Source organism: Glycine max, chromosome 19, assembly GCF_000004515.6.
Source record: "Glycine max cultivar Williams 82 chromosome 19, Glycine_max_v4.0, whole genome shotgun sequence".
NCBI classification, from domain to species: domain Eukaryota; kingdom Viridiplantae; phylum Streptophyta; class Magnoliopsida; order Fabales; family Fabaceae; genus Glycine; species Glycine max.
Window position 1 is genome coordinate 8,114,969 of NC_038255.2, and position 12,752 is coordinate 8,127,720.

The window sequence follows — 12,752 nt, forward strand, 5'->3', positions numbered from 1 at the left end:
ATTTTATTCCCTTTTTGTTTTTAATATATTTATCAAATTATATGTTTATCCTTTTTAAATAAATCATAATTTTATTATTTTTTAATCATTTTAGATTTTTTATCTTTAGTCAAACACTTATAATTTATTAAGTTAATTTTTCAACTTTTAATTACTTTTTAACTCCTAATTAATTTTTCTACTTCCAACTAATTTGTCAGATAACTTTGCTAAACACAATCTTTGTGTATGATAAAAAAATTGTGTATTAATCATGTTATAATAGTTTAAGTCCAAAAGGGAAAGATAAAGATTTAAATAATCAACTAATGTATTGAAAAATTAAAATCTTCAATTAAAATTTTTATTACTTTCTCAGTTTCTTTCGTTTTATTATAATTGTTATTTTAAATTGTTTAAACCATATTAAAAATAATAATAAATGAATAATAATTTTACAAAATTAATTTTATCATTTTAATTTATTTTTAGTTTTTATTGTCCTTCATTAATATTATAATAAATATAAATAAATAACTAATATGATATCAAAATACTAAATGATATTTTTTACTTATATTTTCCTTTTACATAATGATTATTATCGAACACAAGAAGTATAGTTTCTTATAAAACCATTTATAAATCACTAAATTGATTAAAAAAATTAAAATTGCTCAAATCAAAAACCACAAAAATCTAAAATATAAAAACCGCATACTTTTGTGGTTTTGTTCAATTTTTGTATCTTGTTATAAAAGTTAAGTCATATGAAACAAAATCACATATTATAATTGTATTAATTTTATTTAATGGATATTTAGGATTATGTAGCCAATGCTATTTTAAATTTATAATGATTAAAGTATATAATTTATAGTGTACATCTTTTTATAATAAGTGAGTAATATGTTATTTTTATTGTGGTAGTTAATAATAAGTGTAAATAATTTACTACATTTATTTTGCTTTATAATTAAGATGCATATTTTACTTTCATATGTTAAAAAATGACAATATTGTTAAAAAATAGTGTTATATATATGAAGTAATTAATAAATTATTACCATGTAACAAAAATAGTTGGTAATATCATTTTCATAATAATACTAAATAAAAGTGAAAATAATAATAATTTCCAACTAAAATATGTTAAACAAAATTTAATTAAAAAATATTAATGTAGTTTTTGAAAAATATTAATATAAGATTGCTATTTTGTTTTTCTTTTTTAGTTTTTAGATACTTATAATAATAAATTTAACTAGAGAAAAAATAGTTATTAGGTCATATTAAAGAACTATGGTTAGCTCTGTTAGGATTATAATACTTCCTTATATGGTCCTAGGATGGTGGCATACCATTATCTAGTTGTTCAAAGATGGTGACCTTTCTTTTTGATGAATGTTGAGGTTTGGATCATGATACAACTCCTCTCTATTGAATTATAGAATTGCATTTTCCTTTAGGGAAATTTCTTAAAGTGGAAGAGGCTAACTTCTATTTATTCATGGGGGAAAGTTTGCTAGAATATGTGTTGCATTGGGAAAAGTACGCTTAAGTGTGAAATTCTTAAATTATAAACTACTGAAAAATATATGCATCTTATTAGTAAAGATAGTACAAATTAATTCCTTTAAGCTAATCATTGATCTTGGTAGCAGGATAAGCAAATTGTCAAGGTCTCGAAAAGGATTACCTGTGGAAGATTCTGACCAATAAGAAAATTGAGGAAAGTGTCACCATGTTATGTGCCATAGAGTGTGAGCCATTGAGATGCCAATAATCAGATGTGCTACAAATGGTATTAGAACAAATCTTTCTCTTATTATGGTATGGTTCGAGGACAAATCAAGGAAAGCAGGTATAAGGCTACCTATGAAGGGTTCTGACCAATAAAGAAGTTGTATAAAGTGTCATTGTGTAAAGTATCATAAAATATGAGTCATCGAAAAGTCCTCAATCATAGATGTTATAAATAAGGATGATGTATAACGAAATGTAATTTTACACTATATGATTATTGTGGAAGCAATTGTGGAAGCAATGTTTTCCAAGTTTATTTTGATGATGCCAAAGACTCAAGTCAAGAATCAAGAGTCAAGCAAGTTTCAAGAATCAAAGAGTCGTTCAATCAAAGCAAGTTTCAAGAATCAAGATTAAAGTGAAGATTCAAGAGAAGACTCAATTAAGATAAGTATTAAAAGAATTTTTCAAAATATTGAATAACACAATTTTGTTCAAGAGAATTTTTCAAAGAAAAATCTTTTACCAAGAGTTTTACTCTCTGGTAATCGATTACCATAAGGCAGTAATCGATTACCAGTAGTCAACATTCTTTTCAAACTGATTTACAAAGTTGTAATCAATTACCATAATCATGTAATCGATTACCAATGTTTTAAAATGTTAGATTTCAAATTTCAAGAGTCACAACTTGTGATAAAATATTTTCAAATCATTTCAAACTTGTGTAATCGATTACACAATACTTGTAATCGATTACTAGAGTTTCTAAACGTTTTGATTTTCAAATTTAAACATGAAGAGTCACATCTGTTGATGTGTAATCGATTACACCTTGATGGTAATCGATTACCAGTGACTGATTTCAAAAAATAAATTACTAAAAGTCACAATTTTTAAAGTGACTTATTTCTGAAGAAGTTTTTCAAAAGTCACAACCTTTAAGTAACTAGTTTTCAAAAAGAGTTACAACTTTGTAAGTGACTAGTTTTCACAAAAGTCACAACTCTTAAAGTGACTAGTTTTAAAGAAATTGTCAAGAGTCACAAACTTTAACTTGAGTCATCAAATGATTATAAATATGTGATCATGGCACAAATTTCAAGAGACTGTTTTCCTTTCATACATGACAGATTTCTTTTTATACATAACAAGATTTCTTTCATTCATTTCTCTTCATCTTTCTAAAAGTTTTTGTTCAATACTTTCTCTTTCAAGAAAAGTTCATTGACCAAAAACTTGTGCTATTCTTTTTCTTCATCCCTTATCTCTCTTGTCAAAAGATTCAAAGGACTAATCGCCTGAGAATTCTTTTGTTTCTTCCTTCTCCTTCTTGACAAAAGATTTCAAAGGACTAATCGTCTGAGATATCTTTTTTCCATTCCCTTTATACAAAAGATTTCAAAGGATTAACCGCCTGAGATATCTTTTGTATCCCCATCACAGAGAATTCAAGGGACTAACCGCCTAAGAATTCTTTGTCTTAACACATTGGAGGGTACATCCTTTGTGGTACAAGTAGAGGATACATCTATTTGGGTTGTTATACTGAGAACAAGAGAGGGTACATGTCTTGTGGATCAGTTCAAGTGGAGGGTACATCCACTTGGTTGTTCAAAGAGAACAAGGTAGGGTACATCCCTTATGGATCTTTGCTTGTAAAGGATTTTACAAGGTTATTGGAAATCTCAAGAACCGGTGGTTGCTTGGAGACTGGATGTAGGCACGGGTTGTTGCCGAACCAGTATAAATCATGTGTTTGTCTTCTTCTTCCCTACACTCTTTAATTTCCGCTATGTATTTCTTATTTCCGCTTTACTTTTGTTTAAGTTATTGTTTCTGTTCTTTACTTTCTCATAACTTAGTAGTAAAACCTAATTGAATCTAGTAATATTAAGAAGGATAAATTTTTAATTAGCCAAGACACGTTCATAACTAATTCAACCCCCCTTCTTAATTATCTGAGGCCACTTGATCCAACAATTATAACAAAATGCAATTAAATTTTATAATCTAGTAAGATAAAATTTAGACAAAATGTAATTTTGGCTCAAGGCATGCTCAAAGTTTTGGCTTTAATATAGAGTTAGACTCTCATTCTATTATGGAGCTAACAATGAGTAAACAATGATCATGATCATCCTCACTTTTCTGTGATCCGAGGTTTATCTTTCTACAAGATCTCCCATGTGTTTCGAGAGGTGAATCAAGTTGTGGATGTCTTTGCAAAGTTTGGTTTAGCTAACCTTGGTAATAACGTAATTTTACATTATGTTCCTGCCTCTCTGGTTGAACCCCTAGAGGGTGATTTATTTGTTGTAATTGTTTCCATGCATCATTTAAGTTAATTTAGTTTTGGTCATTGGGATCTTTGCCCCAACCCATTCAACAAAAAAAATGTATACATATAAGTTAAACTCATAAATTAGAAAATGAAAATAAATTACATTATATCGCTAATAAAAGCTACAAATTCATTTATCACTTGACAACACTTTTTTTAGGGTTAAGATAATCAAAAAGACTTTAGAATACCATCGTTTTATTTACTTACTATGTAATTTAATTTTAAAATTATTGAACTAAAAAGATTCTCTTAAAAATTTTGAATATGAAAAAAGTTGTGATTAACAACTATAAAGTTTAATGGTGATGCAATAACATTGTTAAATAATTTTATTTTATCATTTAATTTCAAATCATTGTTGATATGATTTGCAAGATAATTTTGTTAAAGTCACAACTTATAATGAATAATGGTTTTTAATTGAATGATGGTATAAAACTATTTATATAATTTTATTATCTCCTACACATACTTTAGTTTTAATTGCATAAACATCTTAAAACAAATTTTTTTATTAATTTTTTTTAATTTATTATATTAACAATTACAACTATTATATTTAAATATATTTAATATTATTTTGTAAATTTTTTTATTAAGTTTTATTATTATTATTTAATATGAATAATTTTTCAATTTTTATAATAAATATTTAAATATATTTAATATTATTTTTTAAACATTTTATTAAGTTTTATGATTATTATTATTTAATTTATTATGATTATTTTTTCACTTTTTATAATAAATAAATAGTACCTTTAATCATAAAATTTATATATTAAATTTTACCAGACAACCCTTAAACTCCGATCACACCCAATCACTATTGTTTTTTTATTTTGTTTTTCTTTTTAGGTGGTGATTGCTTCGGTGCCATTTATAATTGACGGGTTTGTTATTGTCCCATTTTTTTAAAAAATATTTTAAAAATAAGATAGTAATATTTTAAAAGCCAATGCAAAAATTCTAGGAAGTTTAATTTTTACATTATGCAATTGTTTTATTTTGCTTTTTACACATCAATTAATGTTGGGTAATCAAAACTTTCTCAAATAAAATTACCCACACCCACAAAGGATCGTGAGAACACAACAAAGATTATACCGTATAAAAATAATAACAAACACAAGAATAACGTGGTTCGACACCTCTTGCCTACATCCATGGAATCATCTCAAAAAGTATTTCACTATCATAAAATTGATTACAAGATTGTAACTCACTCCAAATAGTGTATCACTCTACAAACCCGAGTATCTCACTCAATGGTTACAAGAAATAATAACACTCTCACACAAAGACACTTTTCTCTCCAAAGTGACTTTATTTCACAACTTCTCACACACTCTCTCTCCATGTGTGTGTTTCTCCATTAATTATCTTCTCTATTTATAGTGAAGATTGTCACCAACTATAATAAATAAGTTCTCTTGGAAGTTGAAATAAAAACAACTTTCAATGCATCTATCAACTAAGGTTCATCTAGTAAAATACAATCTTCCACTTTGCATTTAAGTCACCTAAACCTTAGTGATAAAAATTCAATTCCTAATGTGCATGCACCTTATCTTTTGGCTTGAAACTCTACAATTCCCCCCTCAAGCCAAAAGAGAAACATCCTTCAATTAATTTGAGAGTGAACAAACTCCCCCTCTAACGGAAGTATCTCCCAACACTTCCACAACATTAGAAAACTTCACTTTCTTCTTCACTTTGCTATCATGGTTCCTCTTCAAGACTTGACCATCCAAATAATAAAAGTTACCTTTATTTTTCTATCCTCGTAACACCAAGTGTCTCCCCTTGTACACTTTACATCCCCACTTTGAACCAACATATTTGTACCCTTGTGATGTCATCTCCCCCATAGAAATCAATTGACAATAGTAGAAGGTACAAACCTCACATTTGAAAAAGTTCAAATAAAACCATCATGAAACTTCATCCTCATACTCCCTATGCCTTCAACCTTCATTTTTCCACCATTCCCTAACTTGAAATGGCTGAATTCTCCATCGGTTTTCAAAGTATCAAACATCTCTTGATCTCTGCAAATGTGCTTTGAGGCAGCAGAATCCATCACCCATTTTGTTTTAGCAATCTCATCATTTTTTGCCAAAACCATATCATCTTCATCTTCAACACTTTTTACTACATTAGCTTGGGAGTTGGTGCCATCTTTGTTCATATCTCTTAATTTCTTCAAGTCCTCTTTCATTTGTTTGCACCTCACTTGCATATGACCATTCTCACCACAATAGTAACATTGAATGTTACTCATATCTCGTTGCGGATGTGATTACGATTTTGATCTTCCTCTTGGACCATCATGTCTCCTTGAATGATTCCTCCCTCACTCAGACTGCACCACAACTATTGCATTGTGTTCATTATCAATATTTTCAGTTCTCATCATTCTCTCATTTTCTCTAAGAGCGGCAGTCACCTCATCCAAATTCAAAGTTGATCTTCCCACAAACAACGTTTGAACCAAAGCTTTGAAGGACCTTGATAGTGAGGCCAATAACAATAGTGCCTGCTCCTCATTAGAGAGTTTATCATCCGCATTCAACAATTAACTTACTAGCTGATTGAACTTGTTGATGTGGTCATGAAGATCTCCTTCCATCTTCATTTTGAGTTGATACAACTCCATCTTCAAACAAAGACAATTGGTTAGCGACTTTGACGCATAGATATTCTTAAGCTTTTCCCACAAGGCCTTTGGTGTTGTCTCCTTCAACACGTTGTGTTTTATCTCAGGAGCAAGGGCTAACCGAATTGTGCTCACAACCCTCCTTTGGATCTTAGTCCACTCGGTTTCATTTATAGAAGTTGACCTTTCATCTTCTAATGCTTGATCAAGACCTTGTTGCACCAAAAGGTCTTGAATAATACTCTGTCAAATCATAAAATTTATTTTTCCATCAAACAACGGTATCTCGAACCTTTGTATGTTCCCGAACATAGCTCTAATACCATTGTTGGGTAATCAACGCTCTCACAAATAAAATTATTCACACCTACAAAGGATCATGAGAACACAATAAAGATTACACTGTAGAAAAATAATAACAAACAAAAAAATTTAACGTGATTCGGTACCTATTGCCTACGTCCACGAAATCGTCTCAAAAAGTATCTCACCATCACAAAAATGATGACAAGATTATAACCCACCCAAATAGTGTATCACTCTACAAACCCGAGTATCCCACTCAATGGTTACAAGAAATGATAACACTCTCACACAAAGACATTTTTCTCTCCAAAGTGACTTTGTTTCACAATCTCTCTTCTCGCACTCTCTTTCTTCATGTGTTGTGTTTCTCCACTAATTCTCTTCTCTATTTATAGTGAAGATTGCCACCAACTATAATAAATAAGTTCTCTTGGAAGTTGAAACAAAAACAATTTTTAATGCATCTATTCAACTAAGGTTCATCTAGTAAAATGCAATCTTTCACTTTGCATTTAAATCACCTAAACCTTAGTGATAAAAATTCAATTCTCAATGTGCATACGTCTTATCTTTTGACTTGAAACTCTACAATTAAGTATCACTTTTTTTTTTTCTTTTATCTTTATCAATATATTTGATTTTCTTAACCATTTAGTTGTTGCTATCTTTTTATATGTTGTTTATGTGCAATAATATTGTTTATTTGCACTAATAGTTTTGTTTTGATTTATTTTATATTTGTTTCAAAATTATATAATATATATAATATTACTCAACATTTTTATTATTATTATTTTAAATATGTAATATATTATATATTATAATATTATTTTTGTAGTAGTAGGAGGAAAACATTAAAAGATTTGGTGCCCATAAAAGAAATTTGTCAAGAAATAATCATATATATCTACCTTTCTTTTGCTACTAATTTTTTTTTACTAATAAGTAATATTTATAAATACTTGATTTAGTGACATGTATGATGACCTATGAAGTTAGATCAAAACTTAACCACCCAAGTGTTTGGTTTATGCTTACCCATATCTCAGTATGTTCTTTTTTTCATTTGACATCATTTCATTTAGTTAATTTGAACATTACTTTTACTTTACTTTTTGTTTTTAAAAAATAATATTAACATATATTTTCACTTGGTAGCATTGTACTCTTGATTTAATTAAGCCCCCAACAAATAATGAGAGAATACTATCAAGATTTTTTTATGGGTAAAGTTGAATTTTTGAAAAGATGAGTAACATCAATATACTTTCATTGCCATTTTATCCTTACATTTTGATATTGTAATTTTTTACTTGTGTATGAATAGATATTTGTCCTTGTCAATGAGAAAAACTCTCATTAGTTTTTGGTGGATGTTAATGTGCCAAAGAAAGAGATTGTTGTCCTTAACTAACTTTCAATAACATCAAACATTGATGAATGAGAATTCAATAAATATATTTTTTGGGTAGGTTTAATATACAAAAATTTCTATGTAACATGAATCCTTCTAGTCATGTTCCTTGACAAAGAAATTGCTCAATTAGCAAATATGAAATTGTACATCTTGAAGGGAGAGACATACAAAAGCATGAGTTGTAAGTTTATTTATTATATTTAGTTTATTGAATATGTACGCTTAAATTACAAGTTAAAAATTGATGATTTTATAAAATAAGAATGATTGTGGTATTTGGATAGCAACATTGGATGATGCAAATGGGTGCAAATAGTTACAAAATACAAGTTTAAATATTAAATTTAGTTAATTATTTTATATTGTTAAATTTTATAACTATATTATTTATAATGATCTTATTCAATAGGAATAAAATTGTGCGTGAGTTTATTTAAATTTTTTAAAAAATGACTTTAAAATAAGCACTTTTCATATAAATATTTTTTTAAGAAGCAGATAATAATTAATTTTTAAAACAAATAATTTTTTAAAGCAGAAATAATTTAAATAAACACATTAAAAAACATATTTTTTTTAAATAAACTCATATTTTAATAAATAAATTAGTCCGTCGAATAAAAAATACCTGTTGTTTAAACCATAAAACGAAAAGAAATAAATCCTGTCATTTTAAAATTATTTCTATTCTATTTTTTCTCTTCCAAATATCTTAAATTATTTTTTATCCACCGCATTCTTTTCTAATTTCTCACCTATCGACTAATCGTACTGGGATTAATTGATAAGAAAGACTCCTCTTGATTAAATATAGAGAAAGAAAAAAAGGAAATATAAAGAATGATCAATGTAAACAGATAGATGGCTTCAGCAACGTCAACTTCATAGAGCTACCATACATAGGTACTGCCATGAGTTTCTCCCTTCTCTATTCTTAATTTGGACTTCCACACCAAATTATGCACCATAACAAGTTTTCTCTTGAATTAACCATTCAATTGGTAATGGGGTTACAAGATAAGATTGATTTGAGAAAGAAAAAAGAGGTTATGACTTAAGAGTTTAAATTTTTTTACTGACAAAAATACAAAATTAACAATAAAATACAAATTTTATATTTGATAATCTCTTTAATCAATCATGAAATATTACTAATCAATATAAATTATAATGAAATATTTAAAACTAAATTACTATCAAAATAATTTTTTATAATATTATATTTTTTTAAACATAAAAAATGATTATATTTTTATTTTAATTTACATTTTTATATTTGAATAAGTATTTACATATGATATAATTAATTAAATTAATATTTTCTTAGATATACATTTTATCATTTTTTTAAACATGTGTGCAATCCACAAAATACTTATTAATAGATAAAGGCAATAACATTTTTGTTGGTAACCCTAACCTCGAACTACTACAACAGATATTAAAGTGTACTATGGCTTTTTACAAATTAATAGACATGAGATTATATTATTAATTGGCTAATAAAAATTCAAAAATCCTTAAAAACTACCCAAATCTACCTTTCTAAGTTTATAAAAGGAGATCCAAAGTAAAGAACACAGATGGCATGACACCACGAAACCAAATTAAAAACTGCGCCTTCTCTGTCTCTGTTTGTTCTTCTCACTTTATATTCTCTCTCTGTGTATATCTCTTCACTCTTATTATTCCTTCTCTTCTCAACGACGATGGAGGACCCATCAGCAGCAACAACGTTGTTGCTGAACAGCGAATATTCGAGGCTGTTCGTCGAGGACACGGACTTGTACAATCGCATTGTGTTGGGAACCCTCTTGCCGCACTTCGTGTGGGGCCCACTCCCGCACTTCCTCCAGACGTGGCTTCGCAATTACCTCGGCGGCGTCCTCCTCTACCTCCTCTCCGGCCTCCTGTGGTGCTTCTACATTTATTATTGGAAGCGCAACGTTTATGTTCCCAAAGGTTTTACTCTTTCTTTTTCTACCCTTCGTTTTTTTATGTGCGTGTGTTTTTTTCTATTGCGAAGGTTGAGTCTAGCGGAAGGGATTAGTCTTTTTTGTAATTTTTTTAACGCTATGAATTAAGGTTTTTATATTTAGTGTTTGACCTTGTCTCGAATATGATTGTATTCAAAAGAGGATATCTGTGGGGGAGCTGAATTTTTTTTTGTTATGTTTCTCTGTCTGGTTTTGTTAGAGATGGCATATTTTGGCTCGGATGTGAAATGGGTTTTGATTAGTTTGTTAATCTGGTTCCTTCTTGCTTTGGTTTTAACCTTCTTCTTCTTCTTCTTTTTTTAGAAAAAAAATATATTTTTTTTGGGCTTTTGGTGTTTTGGATTTTTGTTCCTGTATCACTGTTTCTTGTTTTGGGGTTTAAGATTATGGGGTGGTGGATTGGAGTTCAATTGGATTTGGGGTCTTCCAGTGTGTGATTTTCAGTGGTTGACTTTTTGTTTTTAATGTTTTTTAATAATGTTAAGGTGTTTGCTTGGATGGATTATGCTTCTCTAACTGTAACGTTTATGCTGATGCGTGTGATTTCTGGTTTTCTTTTCTTAGATCTGTTTTCTGACTCTTTATTTTTCTTATATTTTATATATTATGAGCTGTTTGGTAAGCTGAGTGATTGCTTCTCATCTAGTTGATGTATTGTGCCCTCTAAGTATTGTTGGTTCTCTTGTTAAGCTAGATAATTTAACTGGGTTTTTCCCATTTGTATTTGTGTCAGAAACTTTGGTTTTTAACCGTGTCGAGTGGTGTTGTGTGATCCATGTAGCTGACATCACCTAGTTGGATAAGACTTTGTTGTTGTTGTATTTGTGTCTGATCCATTTAATAATCTCACTTAGTGAGAGAAGGCTTTTGTAGTTGTTTGTGTTTGTGTAACGTCTGAGAAAAGGATGTGGAGAGGTTTTTCCTTAAAAGCTAGTTTTCCTGTTTCACATTAAGCAACAATCAGGGACTTTTGGCCTTGTTCTGTAAAAATCACTGAACCAAATATGAAGCTTGTTCTTTCAAATAATACTTACAATACTGCTGACATTCTGTTAAGTTAGATTATGGAGTTGACTGTATGCGGGACTTGAATTTTTTAAAACTTGGGCTGTTACTTTCCCTTTTGAAATGACTACTTATCTTTATGCATTTTTAGAGAGGGCTTTTATTGAACTCTGCTATGATCTTTCCAATTGCAGCCTCAACGTTAAGGTCTTTGTGACTCCAATTGCAGTTTACATCAGCCACATTTGTCCACAATTTTTCACGATATTAAGGATTCCAATGAAACTGTAACCGGACAAAAATTTAAAACCTTGGTTTATATAAGTGTGCTACTGGAAGTTTTACAAGAGGGATCATACTGCTGGTGGATTGTTTTATAGTATACTCTATTGTTTAGTCAATCAAAAGATTGATGTTCATTGTTTCATACACAACATATAAAATGACTAGAGCCTCATTTAGATAGCTGCTATGCATTTTTGTTTAACTTTTATTCCTAACGAATAGTAATTGTCAGTTGGCCATGAAGGACAATTTGAAGTTGTTCTCTGCTTCATCATAGTTTGATGGCTTGCTGAAACATGATAGAACTTTTTAACTTTAACTGTAACTTGCCCACTGGGATAATAGTTATATTTTACCTCTTGCTTTATGTCAGGCAGTAGCATGAAATAATGTTTATTGCTGCAGACTGCAGTTTCTGAAGCCTGAGACTAGTTGTGTACATCTATCTTTTGACTGACTCTAGAAAGTTCGAGTTATTGTAGGCGTAACTCAACTAAGTAGAAAAATTGTATTGTATGACTTTCATTGACCAAACTAATGGCCTTTTTCAAGTATACCTGTATTTAATTTTTGTGTGTCATTGTCTTTTTAGTTCTTTATTTCTTTGTATAAGGTGCTTATAGGACTTTTTGTAATTTTGATTTCTTGATATATTTAAATCTACCATTGCAGATGCTATTCCCTCTCGAAGAGCCATGCTCTTGCAAATATCTGTTGCTATGAAAGCCATGCCTTGGTACACTTTGCTTCCAACTGTTTCGGAGTACCTGGTAGAAACTGGCTGGACAAAGTGCTATCCTAGATTATATAATGTTGGTTGGCTTGCATACCTTGTGTATTTAGCAATTTATCTAAGTATTGTAGAGTTTGGTATTTATTGGATGCACAGAGAACTGCACGACATAAAACCGCTTTACAAATATCTTCATGCTACCCATCACATCTACAATAAACAGAACACTCTCTCCCCTTTTGCTGGTAAGTACATTAAATATTCAACATTTCAATGCT

The 12,752-nt window shown here is 29.4% G+C and overlaps 1 protein-coding gene across 1 annotated transcript in view; it reads left to right on the top strand.

The window, feature by feature from the left end:
• The first annotated feature begins 10,026 nt into the window (after window positions 1-10,026).
• Window positions 10,027-12,752, top strand: part of LOC100790906 (delta(7)-sterol-C5(6)-desaturase) — a 5,061-nt gene continuing 2,335 nt past the window's right edge. Inside the window, exons 1-2 of the mRNA XM_003553209.5 lie at window positions 10,027-10,416; window positions 12,414-12,719. Coding sequence (XP_003553257.1) covers window positions 10,164-10,416; window positions 12,414-12,719 — 559 coding nt within the window. The 5' untranslated portion in view covers window positions 10,027-10,163. The remainder of the gene's footprint in view (window positions 10,417-12,413; window positions 12,720-12,752) is intronic.